Source organism: Saccopteryx bilineata, chromosome 2, assembly GCF_036850765.1.
Source record: "Saccopteryx bilineata isolate mSacBil1 chromosome 2, mSacBil1_pri_phased_curated, whole genome shotgun sequence".
NCBI classification, from domain to species: Eukaryota; Metazoa; Chordata; class Mammalia; order Chiroptera; family Emballonuridae; genus Saccopteryx; species Saccopteryx bilineata.
In genome coordinates this window covers 328,156,642-328,178,838 of record NC_089491.1, presented here as the reverse complement: position 1 = coordinate 328,178,838, position 22,197 = coordinate 328,156,642, and the positions used below count along the sequence as shown (strand labels likewise).

Below are 22,197 nucleotides of genomic sequence, written 5' to 3'. Positions count from 1 at the left end.
CTTTAATAAAATTTAAACCTAGGTGTCTGTTTCTCCACCCTTCCAAATCACATAACTGTAAAAGCCTGTGACAGATGTTCAACCAAATAGTAAATGATTTGTGTTCTCTAGTAATCTTTGCTCTGTAATTTCATCACCATCATTCTTTATTTTAAGATCTTCAAAGGAGAATATCCCTCCTTAAAGAAAAGCTCACAAAGCATCAGTGACATTCACCTCCCAAATGTATCTGAATTTCTATGGCCCATAATCATGGGTCACCACTTAATGCTGGCTTTGGGACACTGCTCAGTTTGTGTCCAGTCTAGCTGCCGTTGACCTATATACTCCAGTGGCCAATTCTTTTTTGTTCTATTGCTGACCATTTGCTTAAAAATGAATTCACTGATGTGAGAGATAATCCAGGTAAAGTAGTTAATGTGAAATTGTGACCACAGGACAATTATTCAAGCACCGTATCATTAGCATGGTTAATTCCAAGGAGGTATTAACCGGAACTGTTACTTTAAATTTCAAGGTCATTATACAAGTTGGCCCCAAAGGGAGTCTTGGTATTAGGAGGCCACAGACCTATTGTTTTCAAACATCTGTGGCATTAGTTTTCTCATAGGTTTTAAACAGCTGTAGGGAGGCCATAATATCCTAGATTAGTTATTTTCTTTCATATAAGGATTGTCCAAATAGGTACACAGTTCTATCTGGAATAATGGTACAGAAGGTAGAATATATTCAGATTCTACAGGAAAACTCACATTTTTCCTAAAATGGAAAATTTTATGTAAAGATATAGCTTGATTTCAGGTAAAAGAGGAAGTTTAAACAAGTCTCCTTTGTTTTTGAAGTTGTTTTTCACACGCACCAGTGGTTCTCACAGTGCGTTCCCCAGGCTGGCGTAGTCACTATTTCCCGGAAACTTGTCAGAAATGTGAATCCTCAGGCCCCACACCTAGGACCTACTGAATCTGAAACTCTGAGAAGGATGCCAAGCAATCTGTGTTTAACAAGCTCTCTGGGTGATTCTGGCTCATGCTGATGTTGAGAACCACAGATCTATACTGAAGACACTCCATTAATTGATCACAGCCATATACAGGGGAGGGCAAAAGTAGATTTAGTCATGAGGATGCGAAACAGTTTGTTCTTGTATTATTATTTATTCTTGTATTATTTATTTGTTTTACAACTGTAAGCCAATTTTGGCCAACCAAAATAGCGTTTAGGTTGCAGCCAGACAAACCAGGAAAGTCAATGAGGCATCATTCTTTCACATTAGCTGACAGTGCCAGGCCTAGGGGAAACGAATAGTGGGTAAGTGTAAGTCAGGTTGGCTCTAAAGAGTTGGGTTTAGTTTTAGTAATTAACTCTCCCCTACATTCTGAGGCAGTCTTAGTAGCCAGCAAGTTATACACTCTTCCTTCTAGGGCACTAAATCGAGAGAGTTCCCTCAGCATCACCTGATCTAGTCACATGTTCTAAAGAAAGTGACAGGTTCAGAGGGGAGGAGATTTGTATATAGCAGGGGTCGGGAACCTTTTTGGCTGAGAAGAGCCATGAACGCCACATATTTTAAAATGTAATTCCATGAGAGACATACAATGACCCATGTACGTTACGCATTATCCAATAAAAATTTGGTGTCCCAGAAGACAGCTGTGATTGGCTCCAGCCACCTGCAACCATGAACATGAGTGGTAAGAAATGAATGGATTGTAATACGTGAGAATGTTTTATATTTTTAAGATTATTTTTTTTATTAAAGACTTGTCTGCAAGCCAGATGCAGCCATCAAAAGAGCCACATCTGGCTTGCAAGCCATAAGTTCCCGACCCCTGTCTTACAGGCAGTCCCGGGTTACAAACAAGATGAATTCTGTTGGTTTGTTCTTAAGTTGAATTTGTATGTAAGTTGGAGCAGGTACATTTACCTATTAAATAATACTCTTAGATGTTTGTCTCAACATAGTATTTCTTTTACCTTTCTGTGCATATAAATACTCAAACATTTTCAAATACAACCTTAAACAACCTTGGATGATGCAGAAAACAGTTGTCTCGTTGGAGAGGCTGGGACTGGTGTTAGAGTGTCAGGGTTTGGTTTTGCTGCTGGAGTCAGTTTCTGGAGGTAGGCATCATGGGAGGTTTGCACAGAGCTTTTCTTCTCATCATAAATGGCCCTGTAGCATCTCAGCCCTTCAGTGACTGTACAGTTAACTATGGTGAACCTCTCTGTATCAGGATCTTGCACACCTAACTTAGTGTCATTCCTGCTTCAGTGAGATGAAAAGAATCAGCTAACACTTTTGTAGAAATCTTTTAGGTTCTGAGTTTCTAGGTCCCTGTTTTCTTCCCTAAATGCTCTCATCTGCTGCTCTAGTTTCATAAGGTCTTCATTGGTTAGTTCTTTGCCATGGGAGTCAAGTAACTCTGTATCATTTTCACTGATGTCCAACTGCAGTTGATTACCAATAGCCCTATGGCACTCTGTTTGTAAGTATGAGTTGTATGTAAGTAGGATGTTTGTAACCCAGGGACTTACTGCAATGGGAAAGAAAGTATCTGATCTGCTCCCCTCCTTCTCTCTGGGGTGAGAAAGCCCGTGACTGTTGAGGTCCGGCCAGCATCAGGACCCCCGGGAGCCTGGTTGTGCTGGGCTCCGGTATCTCTCACTTTCCACAGGTTTCTATGCCTAGAGCAAGAGCATAGGTCTGGAACTTTCAATAAAAATTAAGTCTTTCCAGCTGAGTCATCAATCTGGGTCTTGCAAAGAGGGAGAACATTGACACCAGACAAGAATTAAGATTCAATTTAGGACAGCTAGAAAGCCAGGAGAAACTCCCTGAGCCAGCTAGACAGTTCTGAGGGGTTTAGGAATGGAAGAAAGCACTTGTCATTGAGGCTCAGACGGAACCTCTTCTGATCTTCGTTTAGAACAAATCACTTATGTGCCCTTTGAAATGTGTGTGTGTGTGTGTACGCGTGCGTACATGCACGCACACTCTGGTGTTTCCTTATATTTCTCTGGGGTGAGGAAGATGGAAGGAGCAAAATCTGACAACTTTGGGGGGAGGGGCACAGGAAATGAAGGGACCCATTTTCCATTTCAGCATTTCTCAGCTGGGTCTGAGGATAGGTAAGTTTTGCCAACCAGCAGACAAAGAGAGGGTGCTGACAGTCCTTGCTACTGGATGGATTTTGGGTTCCAGTTAGAAGAAATCAGGTGCTGTGCCCTTGGCCCAACCAACTTCCTCGTTCTTTGAAACTTTGCAAGGCACAGCCTCACTGCTAGGGTCTCGAGAGAGTGGCAGGTAGATGCTGCCGCATTTCTAATCTCCCTACTGCTTCCAGACGAGCCCTTCCCTTAACTCTTTTCCCACTTATCCATTTCCTCCCATCCTTCCTTTTTGCTTGGTTTTCTTCCCAGCACCGGCAGTTGTCCCTCCAGCCCCTTAAGCCTTACACGTATCCCACCTCCCGATAGGGCTTTCTCCTCATCTGGTTTATGTTCTTTCTAAGGAGGAGGAGGCAACGGAAGAGTGAGTTCTTTCTCTTCAGATGGGAGGGGGGAATGTCAGGCTGCTGCTAGCTTTCTCTGATCGTAACTTGCTGAACTCAAACACCCGCTAACAAAATAATTTCATTCTGAAGAACTCCACCTGTTATAAACGAGTAATTTAAAGCCTTTCTAGTGATAGATCTTTGATTCTATTTCTTGCAAACTAATAACCTTATTCATGCATACTGAGTGCGCTTAATTCACTTTCTATCAGAGTTATTACAGAACATTCTGGTATTGACCACAAATGGATGACATGGGGCTCTTGTCTACCTTATAATTTGGTTAGGGAGAGATAGACATAAACTCTGTGAGGGCAAAATATCACCTTGTTCATTGTTGTATCCCCTCAGTTGTTAGTACAGTACATTACATGTTTGTTGACACACAAATTCAGGGCCACACAACCTGGGGATGTTGAAGAACCAAGCAAGAAATCTGAATGCATATGCAGGAATTATTTTTTGATACACCCTAGCTGGTCATGATGACCTAGATGCAAGAAAAGGAAGACAGGGTAGTATTGTGATGGGATTAGTTTCACGTCCTTCAACCCAACATGATCTTGAATTCTGTTTCTTGTTTAGCTGCAAAGGCAGGCACAACCAGTCTGTTAAAAGTTAAGGTTTTAACAGATTACAAGTTTTATCAAGATTACAAATTTCTACCTGTCCTAGCTGGAGAAAAAGGAATTGAAATGATCTTACTGGTCTTCTCCCCACGACCCTTTGTAACTCTCACCAAGCCCATCATTATGTATCCACCACTCGGGACTTTGACAGGACTTGGGCACTAAGGGTGGCAGCCAAGGAGAATGTGCTGGGAATTCAGTAGCCTGTCTAAGGCGGAATTAAAACAAAACAGGTGTCTTCTTAACATCTTCCCTACCTTTCCTTCAGAGATCCCTTCCTAAGTGGAGAGGCATAAGGAAAAAGAAATGCTTCAGGGAATGTTTTCATAGAAAAGTAAAAATGTTGCAAAAGGAAGGCAGGCCATAGCCAAGAGCAATGTGCTGCAATTCATCCAGCAACCTTGCTACTTGGGGCATATTTGTTTTAAATGTCACTCTTTGAAATGTATTACAACAATCAGCAACTTGTGAAGCTGGAAGAATACAGAGACATCTGTAATGCTGTGGAAATGTTACAAAAGGAGTGAAAGTGAACATTTTAAGGAGGAAGTCACAAATATTCAGTGTTTGAAATTTTAATGGAGCTATTGATAACCTTGCTCTCTGATAGAGTTCTGACTATAGAATACATAAAAACTGCTTGGCTGTAGTCAAATTGATAGCAGCCAGAGATGACATTAGTAGTGTACTTGATAACATTGCTGTTTATTTAAAGTATTCAAGTGGCCATTATGTTCAAGTACAAAGTTTTAGTCCTCTTCAGAAATTTAATCTAGGAAGAATAAAATGTTTTAAACTGTTTTTAAGTTTTAGTAGGACACAGGGTACTCAGAGAGGTTTATTATTATTATGATGATGATAGTGTCAAATGTAAAAGCTGGTGTTGACCTAATTACAAGTAAGCAGAACTAAGTTTTGAGGATTCTTTTCCATTATTGCATACTCGTGGCTAAGGATGTGATGGCTTTATAAACTCCTCAAACTTTCAGCTACTTCAGAAGTTTCTGTTGAAATTTCATTCAGTTTTGTGTCAATGCGTGTGTTGTTCCTGTTCAGAAAATTGAAAGTGGAACAGAATTCAAGTCATTGTGCTAATGCTGCTTGCATGGCATCAGAGGTGAGATTGGGTCCCATCCCAGACAGCCCTTGTGTGACTGGGGACACCTTCTCTCACTGCTCCAAGACTCCTAAGCTATAGAATGGCCATGGTATATAAGACAAATAAGTTTCTCACTTGTGATAAACAGTTAAACTTTGCTGCCTTTCCTTATGAGAAATGCATGCTATAAACATATATAAGTATGTTGATATAACATACTCCAATCTAGATAAAGCCCACATTTACAGGAAGCATAGAATCTCTTAACTGGGAGGAATCTTCGAGATTATATCATCCAGTGATTCTTAGCCCCTGTTTGTTTTATAGACCACTTTGAGAATCTGACAGTTATAATCTATCTCTTCCCAAAATACCTCTTATGCACAAAAATTAGTATATAACTTTAAGGAGGTCAAGGATGCCCTAAAACCTATTCTTAACTTAAGAATCCTCAACTTCATTCAGTACTCTCAGTCTAACAATGGAGAAACTCAGCAATGTAAGTGATATGCTCTTGAGAATTAAACATGATTTTGAAAATGCTCTTCCACAAAAGTTTTAATTGAGGACGCAGCATTCATCAGTTACACGAGCTGTATTCTCAGACTGCAGCTGCATTTCATTGGAGGACTTTCTGTCTAGTCTTTGCCTGGCACATTAGTGACAGCAGAGCAATTTCTAGTCCAACACAAAAGTAAATGAAATAATTTGGATAATGATTTTATTCTTATATGCTTTTCCCCAAAATTATACTACTGCCTTCTCAGTAAACATTCCTTAAGTACCCTTCATGGTCCAAAGCCTGTATAAGGTCACTGAGAGCACAAGATGATGAGACACAGTTTCTGAACCTGTAATGGAGAACTCAGAATGAGGAGCAAAGCATTCAGCCCCAGAACTTGGAGAAGGTCGTGCGTTTAAGGTAGCAATCAGGTTGGGTCTTAGAAGTTGAGTAGGAGTCTTCCAGGCAATAGAGCCAGATGTCCTAACTCGCAGTGCATGCAGATTTCAAAATTATTATTCATGATGTATGGTAATTAGTATATGGGATGGCACATTGAAGGCCCATTTCCTAGTTTCATCCACTGTGTGTTGTGTGTCATAATTCTCCAAGCGTGTAGCCGCAGAACGCCACGGTCATTCTCTTCTCTGGCTTGTGGTTTCTACTCGCTCCCAGGGCTTGCCAGTTCTTTCTTTAGAGCAACCTTGCACCTTCCTCCTCTCTTTTCTTCCCACTAAGCCTTCCCTCAGACCTCCATCCGACTACACCTGACCCTCTGTGTCCATGTCGCCCAGCCTCACCAAGCCATGCTCTACACAACCGCTGAAATACACCGTCCTGAAATCAACTTATTCAGAAGCTCTGCTGAGGAGTATTTGCCTCAAGTTATCTATAGGAGATGGCTATCCAGTCTCCTTATTGTCTTACTTAAAGATGCCCTGTCTGACCTTGGGCTCAGGCCCGTGGCCGCTGCCCAGCACGCTGTACTCGCTGCACTTGCTGTACTCGGCCAGCACGCACAGGCGGGGGCAATGAGAGCCCACAGTGAGTGCAGGTCTCACCTTCCCCCTTACTGGCTAGTGCGTTCTGTCTCTCCAAGCTTGTTTGCTTATCTCTGAGTTTTATGGATAAAAAAACAAACCGCTTTAAGCGTTAAAAAAAAATAGTGTGGGCCCTGGCCGGTTGGCTCAGCGGTAGAGCGTCGGCCTAGCGTGCGGAGGACCCGGGTTCGATTCCCGGCCAGGGCACATAGGAGAAGCACCCATTTGCTTCTCCACCCCTCCGCCGCGCCTTCCTCTCTGTCTCTCTCTTCCCCTCCCGCAGCCAGGGCTCCATTGGAGCAAAGATGGCCCGGGCGCTGGGGATGGCTCTGTGGCCTCTGCCCCAGGCGCTAGAGTGGCTCTGGTCGCAACATGGCGACACCCAGGAGGGTCGCAACATGGCGACGCCCAGGATGGGCAGAGCATCGCCCCCTGGTGGACAGAGCGTCGCCCCTGGTGGGCGTGCCGGGTGGATCCCGGTCGGGCGCATGCGGGAGTCTGTCTGACTGTCTCTCCCTGTTTCTAGCTTCAGAAAAATGCAAAAAAAAAAAAAAAAAATAGTGTGATAACACCTGGGAAGCTCTTAGTGAGTGCTGTGCCTAACACATTAGTTTACCCTCAGTAAATGGTAACATTTGTGACCATCATCGTCACCACCTTCCTCTGATACACAACACTTTCGATCAGACACACCTTTCTAGAAACCCCTCCTCTTCTTACCTCAGTCATTTGTCACTTCTTTAGGACCTGCTTACCTTCCCACCGATCCCCTCCCCCCAATGCACCTGCTCCTAGCACTCTCATATTTCCGCTTCACCACTGCATTTGCCTTACGTTGTTTTCCAACTCTTCTTAAACGTCTTGTCTTCCTCACCAGGCTGCGGTGGGGGGAGCTGGCCCTAGTGGAGTAGCCTGTGGTGCTAAGTCATGAGCTGCCTTGACTTCATCCTTGTCTGGGTATGATGCAGCATTCACGGAACAGGTGGAAGACTGGACGGATGGAGTCTAAGGTCTCTTTCAGTAGCAGCTTTTGGATGTTGAGCTGTGTAACATCAGACACATGTCTTATACTTTCTCCACCTTCCCAAAGCGAAGAGCATTGTAGGCACACTCAAGGAGGTGGTGTTCTGCTGTCTGTTTTCTTGAAGAAGCATAGTACTCTTTGATCCCTGTCAAGGGAGAATTGAATCCTTCCCTGCAGGGGAATTTAGTAGGATGTCTGCCAGGGCTGGGGGATGGTAGCCCCCACCTACATCACGCTGTGACTTAGAGTGAGCTTATGATAAATACTCAATGAACAAGCACCAACCATTAGCAGTGTTTTGCTGCATTATTTTAAGCCCTTGGGAACAAATTAAGAGCAAAGGGAAGAGTCTCTTCCAAATTTAAGACTGAAGTTTTAGGGAGATGTTGAGGGAAAAAATAATGACTCTTTAGGTTCCCACAGAGTAAGTTCTTTTGACAATTTTATTTCTTCCTTACAACCTACATACTGGTTAAAGAGGGTCTATTAACCTAAGACAATGTTTATCTTTAATGACCTTATTAGAAACTTGACTCTTCACATTCAATTTTGAAACAGTTTCATTACACAGGGCACCTCTAATTTCTGCCAATTGGACGCATCTCTTAAATCAATGACTTTGCCTTCAGTGTTACTGAATTTCAAGGCAGCCTTGCTGAATCTCATTGTAGTCTGGCCTTTTTGTAGCAGTTTGCCTTAATGCGGAAAGGACTTCAGCTTTAAGTACACCTCCCCACTCCTTCCTGGTTGAAGGAGGGGGCAGGGTGGGGTGATTGTGGGCAGGGAAGTAGGGGAAGAAATCAGTTCATTGCAGGCTGTCAGAGTTGTTTTAGGTGACTTCGTACTTCTTGGATTTAAGATCAACATGAACTCTAGACATGTGAGGCAGGCAATTTAAATAGCAACAAAAAAAAGTATGGGTTTTGCTAATGTCAGGAATGACTCATCTAGTGAGAATGGTATTGTGTTGAGAATACAATACAGAGAGTAGGAAAAGACTGTGGTATCTGCTGTCTTTGTGTTTCTGACCTTGAGGGGCATTATAACTTGTCTGTTGTAGAAGTTGAGCATCCAATGTGTTGATGCACCTGTTAGTTCTTATATATTAAATGGCAGAGCACTTGCAGTTCCCTGTGATTGCTTTGTGGCTGAAATATTTTCTGCAGTCTGGTGAACTGGTTTCCTTTCTCTAAAGAATGTATTTATATCTGTTGCTTCTCTTATGTCTCAAAAATATTCTTTCTCATTCCATTTGCACACCCTTGCCTCCTCATTACATCTTGGAATCCGTTTGGCTTTTTATTCATAAGGTAATATTATTATGATTTGTTTTTAATATAGAGACCATGAGCCAGGCCTCTCCCGCTAGGAAGCTGGAAGAAGTTCTTCATCTAGCAGAGCTCTGCATCGAAGTCTTACAGCAAAATGAGGAGCACCACGCCGAGGTGATGCATTGCTACTGCTGTACAGTGCCACGTGCGATGCTTTGTCCTGGTAGGATCAGCCCTGAAGACATGGCCAGCTGTGGACTAGGATCCACACCTGGCCGTTTAACTGTAGAAAACTCAGTACGTGGGTGCATGGCCAGGAAGCACAACTCCTGAATGTTACCAAGGAATGGTATATGTGTGTAGTTTAATGTCTATTCCTGCCCTGCTGTGGGGAACATGGGGGAGCTCAGGATACGTGCAAACAATGTACAGTACACCTAGTAAGAAGCAAAGCTGGGACACAAACCCCATCTTTTGATGCCTTGTGTTTCCCCCAGGCCACGACCCATTCGGTTAGAAATGCCAGTCAGTGGGCAGAAGGAAAACCAGTGATAAACTGTGAGATAACAAAATGAACGGAAGACATTTATAATTCTAGTTTTTGGCTCTTACCATCAAACTTTAATTTTTCACTAAACCTGCTTTGTTTGTAGTTTTTAGATGATCTGATTCTACATTAGCAGTCACTAGAGATATAGAGTTGTTATTCACCAGGCAAACCGTTTATTCTAAGACTTAAAGGTAGCGCTCTTTCCCGTAGTCGTGAGTTTATTTTTTAGAAAGAGTTTCTGACTTTAAATCGAGTAGGGGGAAATATGTGAAATTAGATAAATGTATTAAATTTTCTGTGCCCCGAAGGGGCGTTTATCTTTGAGGAAGCACAAGAAATGAGCAATAATAAAAGAAAACTGGATACCTAAGAATTTATAGAGTATTTATAGTTAGTGAAGCCTAGTTTTTCAAAATATAAGAAACTACATGGAGGATATTTAAAGCAAATTCTTGGAAAAGGATTCAAGAAACCTTGCTGCCGGTAACTAAGATTTATTGTATCTGGTTATAAATATGATCATTCAAAACAGCTGCTTTTAGCTCTCACTGTAGAACTCAGTTCTTACCTTGCATCTGTCATGTGTGAACTTGTTATGGATATTTTATTTTAAACTGAGGAAGCAGCTGCTTCAATAATTTGAAATGAATTCCCAGGAGGCCCTGTTCTAGGTGAGGACTACCGCACCGTTACAATGAAAATGATTATAAGATAAAGTATATGTTTGTGCTGTCTTTGTCTTTTGTTAAAAGACATTATTATCATCAGAGTAGTGGACCTTTTTGAATTAAAAAAAAAAAAATTCCAGTTGGATATCCCATTGCAGTCTATTTCACCTAAACAGGTATATCTAATATTCTCATACATTTCACAAAAATCACACTTAATTTTCCTGCACTAATAAAAATAATAGTGATCTTTTCTTTTCAATGTAATTAGTGTTACGTGTACTCCACTCACTAAATGCTTGTTAAAATATAATGTATCCAAACACAGTTAAAATGTAAATATTAGTGATTTTCTAATCTGCAAAAGTGGAGTTAACTTTATGGAACAAGAGATAATAGTAACTCATAAATATCACTCTGCTCTATGCTGAAATATAGAACTAGTATAATGATCTCTTTTTTTAAATGCTCTGTAACACTGTGGCATTTTTCCATTCCACAATGCTTCCAAATCCTTGGACTCCCTCAGGGAAGAGAGGTATGTAAAATAATTTCCACTATTTTTCTAGCACGGGAAAAAGTAACTTACAGTAAAGATCCGAGAGACCCCACTTGAATAATAGTTCATTTTAAAGCCAACTTAGTTTCTCTCCTTGGAATTAAAGATTATTTCTTTGAATAGGCCAAACTTAATTGTAGTGTTTCTTTGCATATGTCTTATTCATAATTGCATGCATAATTGCTGCTGGCTACCTAAGTAAAGGCCAGTTGAGAGAATTTTAATGTTTTGACTTTTTTGTTTGTTTGTCTGTGTGTGTGGGGGGGGGGGTTTGGAGGTTTTGAGGGGTTTTTTTTGGGGGGGGTGCCTTTTTTTTTTAACTGGTAGGTCCATCTTTTTTCCTGAACAATATTGGGGAGTGAATGGGTCTGATTCCAGAGTCATTGGCAACGTGACTTGGTGGACTGCACTCCACACTGATCTGTATTTTGCTGTATGTTTAAGCCAGAGGTTCTTTAGCTCCTGAAAGGGGCCTGGCCCAACCCCTTCGGGAGGGTCAGTGTTTCTGCTCAGAGCACTGCAGGAGGCTGTGTCCTTCTTAGTTTCATCTTCCTCCCTCCACAGCGGCCCGTGGACCTGCCAGGGCCAGAAATGGGTCTTCCCTCCCGCAGTTTCTCAGGGAAGCAGTTTCCATGTCCTGCAGCGCTTTGGCCGGAAGTTACTTAGAGGACAGTCCTCCTCTCTGAAGGCCTCTCCAGCTCTCTGGCTCTCCTCAGGCTTTCTTCTGAACTTCTCTTTAGAAGAGTAGCTTAAACTCCTTTCCAGGGAGTCTTTAATACTGTCCCCACATTCTGGGGACTAGACTGTGTCTGACCAGAAATTGAAGCAGACAGATCTGGCAGCTGTCGCTCCAGAGGCACTCATTTCCCCAACGCTGTGCAGTCCCAGGCTGATGGGACAGTCTCGGTTCTCTCCAGCCCACCCCTCCCATAGACACCGTTTTACAGCTAAGAACCTCAAGAGCCAGAAAGGTTGGGTGACCAGCCAGAGTCACACAGGTAGCTGGTGACCCGGCAGAGACTCCAGTCAGACCTCAGACCTGGGCACTTTCTCCAGTGAACTACACTGTTGTTCCTTGGTTTAGATACAGTGGCCAAAGGTTGTCCTGTTCAGGATTCACACTGGGCATCGTGGCAGAAATGCAGAGGGAACGAGGGCGGTAGGAGCCTGCCGATGGCCCTTTCCACCTGGTCACTCTCATCCTTTCCTTGCTCTCTCGCCTGTCCCAGGACTCTACTCAAGGAGACGGGTAGCTGACAGTATCAGGAGAGGGACCGAGGGAGGCAACATGAGCAATGAAATACAGCTCAAGTTGTTGTTTCTTTTTCCAGCCGAGTAATGGATTTAATAAGTGATTTAAGGTCCCTGAAATATTCTCAGTATAAGAGTGTCCACCATATTGCTGAGACTGTAAGCAAGAAGGATGCTTGGCAGTAATTTGGTGTCTGCAGCTAGAGGGCCAGCAGTTCCTGCACGGGGCTGACTCACCCCGCTCCTGAGCTGGCTGTGTGGCCGGCGGCTCCAGCAGCTGGGCCAGGACAGAGACAGGAGTCCATCGTGGGCACACAATAATGCATGTGTTCACTCCCATGAGCGTCATATCTGAACTAGATTGTGCTTCTGGATGGATTCCAACCCAAAGAGAAAAGGGGTTTGATTTTTCCCCCATTTGTTTTTGATTGTTTATGTCCCGACTCCTCTCCACTAGCGTGCACATCCATCACAGCTGCTCGTGGACAACATCTGTTTGCTGCCTACTACTAACTGAAATGGCAAAACCTCAACAGTTGAATTGATTGTGATTATATTGTATTTATATCTGTACAGCCTGTGAGATAAGACCAACATTTTTTAAGAGGGGGTTTAGGTGTAGGGTGAGATTAACCTCTGATCCAACAAATGTCCCTCATTTTGGAAGAAGGTAACCAGCCAGTGGCTTCAGATGCCCAAGTGATAGAGGCGGGGTTCCTTCTGCAGCAGCGACGGTCAAAAGAAACAGCATGGGCAAAAACAACTGCCAGAAATGTTTGTTAATCATTTACTAATTCGTAAGTATATAGTAATCAGAGTAGTACTTTACCTTAACGTAGGTTTTGTAGTATTTTCAGTTTATCATCTCATTTGGTTATTTCAATATTTATATTCAGGTGTGAACCCAATAAGGGAGAGATTTGGGTGAATCCGAAGAATTGTAAAACTTTTTTGATTAGTTTGATGGTAATTTAGTATCTCCCTGAAAGTTCTAGGGCTAGGCCATTCTACTGGCTCCTCAAAGAAGCATAAATAGTTTTAGCATGTGGGCCCTCAGCATCATGTTGCTGTGTGAATATGTGTGTGTGTGAGTGTGAGTGTGTGAGTGAGTGAGTGTGTGAGAGTATGTGTGTATGAGTGTGTGTATGAGTGTGTGTGAGTGTGTGTGTGAGTGTGTGTGAGAGTGTGTGTGAGAGTGTGTGTGTGAGAGTGTGTGTGTGTGAGTATGTGTGTGTGTGTGTTGGGGCAGGGTGTACCCTAGACACTAGACTGTCTCTAGAGCTTCAGTATCATCTACAAAACACAGGTTGCAAACTGATTCTTTTTCTTGGGGGAAAAAATAGGCGCATAATACATTTCAAAATCAGATTCACTGTTTCTGTTCATTTATTAGGCACCCTTCTTTTTTGTTGTAAGTTAACATTCTAACTATATTTTGAAGCTAAAGTAATCAGAAGCCTCAGAACTCAAAGAAATTAGAAAAAGACACAGAGAAATTGTACCATAACAGATGCTCTGACATGAGGAAATCAGAGGATATTACCAGTGGTCTGATGGGCAAGAGATGATAGATAGATAGATAGATAGATAGATAGATAGATAGATAATAGACAGATGGACAGGCAGACAGTAAATAGATATATATGCATGCATACAAGGGTGGGGAAAGTAGCTTTATAGTGGTGAGTATGCGAAACAGTTTAATCTTGTACCATTAATTACTTCATTGTTTTCCATACAAACAACTGTAAACCTACTTTTGCCTCACCCTCTATATAGTTAATTAAGAAGAGGATATATGTGGGATAGTTTAGTTTCTGCACCCAAGTTGACCTAGGTTTAAATCATTACTCTGTTATCCATCGACTATGTGACTTTGGGCAAGTTCTTTAATCTCTCTCAATTTGATAACATATAAAATAAGGAAAATTATACCATTTATCTGAAAGGGCTGCATGGAGGATTAAGATAATGTATAAAAAGGATTTAGAGCAGTACTTGATACATAGAAACTATTCAGTTCATGTTGGACAATATTATTATTTCTAAAATATGTAAACTCTCATTATAAGATCTGTATGACCTTACAATCAGTTTTGTAATTACTGGTAATGTTTAGTTTTTTTATCTTTTTTGTTTGTTTTGGTTTTGGTTTGTTTGTTTATTTGTTTTACTTTATATAGCAAGAGATTTTCATGGTAATTGAATTTTTACAACAACTCTGGGGGAGATTAGAGCAAGTATTGTTACTGCCAATTTGCAGGTGAGAAAATGGAAGTCCACCCAGGGGCTGATTTGCCCATGATCACTCATATCTCATCACTAAGTTCAAAAGCTCTGTGCTCTGCTCCATTTTAGGGTTCATTGCTACCTGCCGCTCTGTTCTCTGCCACAATCAGTAAACATGGCTTTCCAAGTGTTGACAGCCTAGCTTGCCTCATATATTATTCTCACTGTACAATATTTATTTTTTGTTGGAACTTTGATACAAATGGTATCACTAAAGGACTACAATCAAGTTTGCTTTTATTTCCCTCTTAAACAATCTTCTACCTCTGCCATCTCATTTACACAAATGAGCCGAGATATTTTTCACCCCCATGATCATGACATTTTTTTTAGGGGAAAGGAGGGGAGATAGTGATGCAGACTCCCAAATGCTCAGTACTGAGCTATTTTTAGTGCCTGAGACTGATGCACTCCAAAGGAGCTATCCTCAGTACTCAGGGCCATGCTCAACCAAATTCAACCACTGGCTGTGGGAGGGGAAGAGGGAGAGAAGGGGGAGAGGGAAGGGGGGGAGAAACAGATGGTCACTTCTCTTGTATGCCCTGACTGGGAATCGAACCCGGGACATTCATATGCCAGGCCAACACTCTCCACTGAATTACCAATCAGGGCCATGATCATGACTTTTGATCAAGTGCTCTACAGATGGAGGCATTTCTTTTTCTTTTCTTTTTTTTTTTTTTTTTTTAATTTTTTTTTTAGATTTTATTTATTCATTATAGAGAGGAGAGAGAGAGAGAGAGAAGGGGGGAGGAGCAGGAAGCATCAACTCCCATATGCGCCTTGACCAGGCAAGCCCAGAGTTTTGAACCGGCAACCTCAGTGTTTCCAGGTTAATGCTTTATCCACTGCGCCACCACAGGTCAGGCCTTCTTTTTCTTTTTTGTGAAGCTTTATTTTTTTCCTTTTTATTGAATTTATTGGAGTGATACTGGTGAACAAAATTATACAGGTTTCAGAAGCACACTTTCAGGTGGATGCATTTCTGAGAAGGGTTTTCTCCTCCATGATGCTGTGAGGTCTCAGGCATCTCCTGAAGGTGGACTCAGGGGAGGACACTAGAAAACCCCTGTTCTTACTATAGACCTGGGTTAGATGACTGCCACCCAGGATGGTGGCAAAAAACAGGAGGGGATAGGTGTGGAATTGACCCTGTGTTCTCAACCATCTGTGGCTCTTGAGTTTTATTTTCAATGACTGTGACTGCTTATCACTGTCACTAGTCACCATTGGAACAGTCAACCCTAGTTTACACCCATCAGGGATAACGGTATCAGAAATACAGTTTCAGGCATGAAGAGGTACTGGTACAAAACATAATGAAAATTTCAAGTTGATGGCAAAAACTTGCCATCCTGGAGCTACTTCTTTTTTTAAAAGAAATATTATCTTCATTTTTTAGAGAGGAGGGGGAGAGAGAGAGAGACAGACAGAAAGGGGGAGGAGCAAGAAGCGTCAACTCCCATATGTGCCTTGACCAGACAAGTGCAGGGTTTTGAACCGGCAACCTCAGCATTCCAGGTCGATGCTTTATCCACTGCGCCACCACAGGCCAGGCTGGAGCTACTTCTTTAAAGAAAGTTATGTTCCATTTCATTTCCTTTGCACAGTGTTGTCTTCCGAGTTCACTTTTAAAAGGGCTCTGAAAATAAATAAATAGGCTCTGGAAATTTTTCTCAAGAGTCTTGAGATAATCTGGACATACATGACTGTTATTTTCATTTTAACCTTTGGCAAAGGTACTGGTTGTGAGCTGCAAGTGAGAGTTTGTAAATGTCTCTCTCTGCCATGCTGCATTTTTACAGCGTTTCTGTCCTGCTCTGTCCAGTGAGGACCCAGGTTCCTTCCGCACGGAACCACTATGGCTGTCAGACCTGACAAGCTGTGTGTATGAAGTGGTGTGCTATTTTATATTTTACTTTTATATTATGTGTTGTATACCCATTCCTGTAGCTGTGTAAATGAAAAATATTCAAAGGTAATGTTTCCAAAGACCAATAGCTCCATTTAAATAGAACATATCATTCCCAACCTTTGAAGTTGAAAACATAGGGCCAAGCATTGAAATGTTCCTCACTCTCAAGCCTGTTATTTGCCTTGCGGTCTTCCTTTAATTCCCAGTGAAGTTTGCTCTTAATATATTGAACATGATTCTTGTGATATGTCTTGAAGAGAAAACTCAATGTGCCAATATTTTATCATCCATGTCTGGTTTTTGTTTTGTGATTTGACTCCTTTTGTGGTTTAAATCTAACTTACATTTGAAGAAATTAAATGAACTTTGCAGCCATACATCTCACTTGTTCTAGAAAGTCCTTGAAAGTAAACATGAACTTCTCTGGCAATAGTATGATGAATCCTTTTTAAAATGATTTTTTATTAGAAAAATAGCAATAATTATCAGAGAAGTTGTGAATGAGTTTCAGTTATTTGATTAAAAAGTTATAATACCGGCCCTGGCCGGTTGGCTCAGCGGTAGAGTGTCGGCCTAGCGTGCGGAGGACCCGGGTTCGATTCCTGGCCAGGGCACACAGGAGAAGCGCCCATTTGCTTCTCCACCCCTCCGCCGCGCTTTCCTCTCTGTCTCTCTCTTCCCCTCCCGCAGCCAAGGCTCCATTGGAGCAAAGATGGCCCGGGCGCTGGGGATGGCTCTGTGGCCTCTGCCTCAGGCGCTAGAGTGGCTCTGGTCGCAACATGGCAACGCCCAGGATGGGCAGAGCATCGCCCCCTGGTGGGCAGAGCGTCGCCCCTGGTGGGCGTGCCAGGTGGATCCTGGTCGGGCGCATGCGGGAGTCTGTCTGACTGTCTCTCCCTGTTTCCAGCTTCAGAAAAATGAAAAAAAAAAAAAAAAGTTATAATACCATCAAAAGCTAAATTTTCAAAAGGGAAAAGACCTAAAAAACAATTCACTAACGACAGTATTAAGAGAGCTATTCAACATATAAAAAAGAAGTGTTTAAAATTATTTATGATTAGAGAAATGCAACTTAAAACAAAACTGAGATACACTGTAGCCAGAGAAGTCCACGTTATTTTTTGTGGGAGTGGGATAAGAGCATTTAACACAAAGTGTGCACCCAAAGCAAGATTTTGAGTAATCACTACAGTACTGTTAGCTGGAGGTACAGCATATCTCTAGGACAGAATTATCCCCGTTTCACACTCCAACCAGACATTCTGCTTTCAGAAAAATATCTTTTTACTCACTGCTTTTATGAATGTGACTGTTTTAGATTTCCTCATAAAGGTGTGATCATGTAGTATTTGTCCTTCTGTGTCTGTCTTATTTTACTTAGCATAACGTCCACCAGGTTTAACCATGTTATACTTGGAATAATTTCTTCTTTTCTGAAGCTGAATGATATTCCACTGTATATGAATATCATATCTTCCTCACCGATTCATCCATCAGTGTACAATTGTGTTGCTTCTGTGTCTTAGCTGTTATGAGTGGCAGTGCAGATATGTCTCTGAGATTCTAATCTTGGTTCCTTTAGATGTCCAACTACAAGTCCGATCCTGGATTATATGGTAGTTGTATTTTTAATTATTTGAGGAAATCCCATACTGTTTTCCATAGTGGCTGCACTAATTTACATCTGCTCAAACAGTGGAAAGTGTTCTGTTTTCTCCACATACTCAGCAAATTTATCTTTTGTTTCTTTCACTATAGCCACCCTGACAAGTGTGAAGCAATAACTCACTGTGGTTCTAATTTGCATTTGCAAATCCAGTGATTATTACTGGTGTTGAGGACCTTTTCATATTCCTGTTAGCCCTTTGTCAGTCTTTGGAGCAACGTTCAGGTGTTTTGTCTGTCTTTTAATCAGGTTGTGTGCTTGTTGTTGTTTTTGTTTGTTTTTTGCTATTGTAGGAGTATTCTTATATCTGTGTTTGGTTATTAACCCTTTATCAGATATTTTTTTGCAAATATTTTCTCCTGCCCTGGTTGCATAGCTCAGTTGGCTAGAGCATTGTCCCGAAATGCGGAGGTTGCTACTTTGACCCTTGGTCAAGGCACCTACAGGAACAGCTCAATGTTCCTATCTGTCTGTCTCTCTCCCCTTCTCTCCATTCAAATCAATCATTAAAAAGGAATTTTGAAAAATATTTTCTCCCATTCTATAGGTTGCCTCTGCACTTTGCTGTTTCAGAGATTTTAGTTTGATGTGGTCCTGTTTAATCTTTCTTCTGTGCTGCCTATGCTTCTGGTGTCAGATCCAAGAAGTCATTCCCAAGGCTAATGTCAAGAAGATTTCTTGTTTTTTTCTAAGAGTTTCATGAGTTCAGGTCTTATGTTCATTTTCAGGTCTTTATGTTAATTATGTCTCTAATTCATTTTTAGTTGATTTTTGTGTATGGTGCAAGAGAAGGGTCCCATTCTATTATTTGATATGTGGATACGTGGATTTCTTGGCACCCCCCATTTATGGGAGAGACTACCCTTTCCTAATTGTGTAGTTTTAGCCTTGTTGAATATTAGTTGTCCATAGATGCTTGGGTTTATTTCTGGGATCTCTATTCTGTTTTATTGGTTTGTATGTCTGTTTTTATCCCAGAACTATATTATTTTAATTACCATAACTTAGTAATAGATTTTGAAATCAAGAATAGCTCTGTTGTTTCTCAAGATTGTTTTGGCTATCTGGGGTTTTTTTATGGTTCCATTGAACTTTAGGATCATGGTTTCTATTTCTATGAAAAGTGCCAGTGGGATTCTGAAAGAGATTTTACTGAATCTGTAGATCATTTGAGGTCATATGGACATTATAACAATGATAAATTTCTAGAAACATGTAAGCTGTCGAGATTGAATCAAGAAGAAACAGAAATTTTAAACAGACCAAAAACACATAAGGAATTTGAATCGGTAACCAAGACCCTCCCAACAAGGAAAATCCCAGGAGCAATCCTTCTTAAACTCTTCCCCCAAAATAGAAGGAGCACTTCAATCTCATTTTACAAAGACAGCATCATCTTGATACTAAAACCAGACAAAAGCACTACAAGAAGAGAAAATTACAGACCAGTATTCCTTATGAAGATGAATGCGTAAATCCTCGACAAAATATTAGCACGTTGATTTCAATAGCATATTGAAAGGACCATACACCCCACTTGGTTTAACACTGAGGTGCAAAGATGGTTCAACATACATATATCAAACAATGTGTATGTGCTCCTCTGTACGACTGGGTGGGAACACCTCTTGAATCAGACTTCTGGAGGGATCTTGGTCCAAAGAGGCTCCATTTATCTGCTGAGTTTCCATCTTTATCCCCACTTCCAGAATCCAGGGTGCTAAGGTTTGGGCCAGGTAGCTTTCAGGAGAGCCAGAAGAGAACAGCCTCCAGGATTCTGCTTAGGGGAAGAGCGGGCCTTGCTGCTGGGAAGGGGCTTGGCTGAGACGGCTGCTTCTCTTTTCTTGTTATCTCTCCAGTCTGTACTTTTAGTTTGTGAAATACTTCTGCCACTCGAATGTCCTTGGTCTCCTCGGGGGTAAGGCCCTCGTGGGGGCCAGCATCTCTCAACTCTGCCTGTTGTTTAAAACACTGAATGCTCTCCAAGATGTGTTTTGTGATCAGAGAATTCATGGTGACAGGGATGACTTTAGCTTTCACCACGAGGACCTTGTCCATACTGTCAGTGGTCAATGACAGGATCGTGGCTGGGGAGGAGACACTGTCGTCTCCTTCCCCCACCTTGACGAAGTACTGATACTTGCGCTCTGCAAACACTGGCTTCCAAGGGATACTGATGGAAGAGGAGCCATGGGTGTGGAGTCTTCCTGGGCCCCATCATAGCTGAATGCCTGGTGACACATCCCAACAGGCAGGGACCTCTTCCCCAGATCTAGGCCCAATAGGCTCGAGAGTTGGCACTTCTGATTATCTCGAAGCCATTGAAAGACTGTGGTTGCGGAGCTTTTCCTATATAGATTTCAGAGCTGAGAGTGAAATAATGTGATGGTCACACTGACAGGCAGATATTAATGAGGAACATTGTCTAGCTGCTGCAAATTAGCTAAGAGCTTGAGAAGAGTCCATCCATTTCTGAGGTTCTGTTTCATTGCTTTGTAGGCTCTGGTACTAAACAGGCTCCTGGACCCGTGTCTCTTTAGGTTGTAGTGCAGTCAGGGCGCAAGCCATGGTATGAGTGGCATTCTGTCCATCATGACCCTTCTCCTTCATTTTTATGGATAGCCTTGGTGACCTTTTGTTTCATTTTTAAAGGGCAGTATTCTTGGCTGGCAGTTCCTTCTTTAGCATTTTATATAAATATATCTTATCAATATTTCGAAGCCTCCCAAGATTTTTGCGGAGACGTCTGCTCATAGCCTTATGGGGGAGAGAGTCCCTAGTATATGATGAGTTGCTTTTCTCTGCTGCTTTCAAAATTCTTTTTGTTTTTGACTTTTGACAGTTTAATTATAATGTGTCTCAGTGCACACCTCTTTAGGTCTAGCCATTTCGTATCCTCTGGACTTCATGTATCTGGGTGTCTATTTTTCTATCCAGATTTGGGAAGTTTTAAGTCACTATTTTTAAAAAAATAAGCCTTCTGCCCCTTTCTCCTTCCCTCTTTCTGGTACTGTCATAATAGATATCCATTTTCTGCTTAAAGATACTTCGTAAGTCCCTTAGGCTTTCTTCACTCTTTTTAAATTTTTTCCCCTCTTTTGTTACTCTGCTGGATAATTCAGATTATTTCTTCTCAAGTTCACTGATGCTTTATCCGCTTGTTCAGATCTGCTGTTGAAGTTCCCTGTTGAATTTCTCAGTCATGCATATTCCTTTGGTTCTTTCCTGTGGTTTCTGTCTGTTGAACTTCTCATTTTATTTAGGTATTGTTTTCTGATATCACTTAGTTGTCTGTCTGTGTTTTCTTGTAGCTCACTGGGCTTAGGATGTTTTGTTTTGTTTTTTTTACTTTCAGGTAGTTTGTTTATAAATCTTCATATTTTTGGGGATTGGTTACCCAAACTTTATCTTGTTCCTTTGTTGGTGTCATGTTTCTTTGACTCTTTGCGATCCCTGTATTGGTGTCTGCACATTGGAAGAAGCAGTCACCTTTTCCATTCTTTACAGACTTGCTTCTGCAGGAAGGACCCTTCCCCAGTCACTCAGCTGGTTTCTGGGTGGGCCAGCTGGCGGGGACCGTGGACTGGTGGGCCTGCTGCCAGGGTCCATCTGTTGGCTGGCCTGCTGCTGGTTTCATGGGTAGGCAGGCTTGGTGCAATGGTCTACAAGCAGTCCACACTATTTTTAAGAACTTTCTAAAAAGTAAATATTATTTTTGCCCAACTAACCAGTTCAGAGTTTTAAAAGTGATTATTGCCATTACTTAAATGCATTAGAAAATGCCTAGTGGATCTCCCAGGAAGAAATACAAATGGCCAACAGATATATGAAAAGATGCTCAGCTTCATTAGTTATTAGAAAAATGCAAATTAAAACTACAATGAGATACCACCTCACCCCTGTTAGATTAGCTATTATCAACAAGACGGGTAATAACAAATGTTGGAGAGGCTGTGGAGAAAAAGGAACCCTCATACACTGTTGGTGGGAATGTAAAGTAGTACAACCACTATGAAAGAAAGTATGGTGGTTCCTCAAAAAACTGCAAATAGAACTACCTTATGACCCAGCAATCCCTCTACTGGGTATATACCCCAAAACCTCAGAATCATTGATACGTAAAGACACATGTAGCCCCGTGTTCATAGCAGCACTGTTCACAGCGGCCAAGACATGGAAA

At 41.7% G+C, this 22,197-nt stretch overlaps 1 protein-coding gene and 1 pseudogene across 4 annotated transcripts in view; one reads left to right on the top strand and one right to left on the bottom strand.

The window, feature by feature from the left end:
- CADPS2 (calcium dependent secretion activator 2) overlaps positions 1–22,197 on the top strand; it is a 538,020-nt gene that overhangs the window by 426,103 nt on the left and 89,720 nt on the right. For all 4 annotated transcript variants that reach the window (XM_066262196.1, XM_066262195.1, XM_066262194.1 and 1 more), the window contains exon 17: positions 9,190–9,293. In XM_066262196.1, coding sequence (XP_066118293.1) covers positions 9,190–9,293 — 104 coding nt within the window. The remainder of the gene's footprint in view (positions 1–9,189; positions 9,294–22,197) is intronic.
- LOC136324496 (putative monooxygenase p33MONOX pseudogene) lies at positions 19,584–20,339 on the bottom strand (annotated as a pseudogene).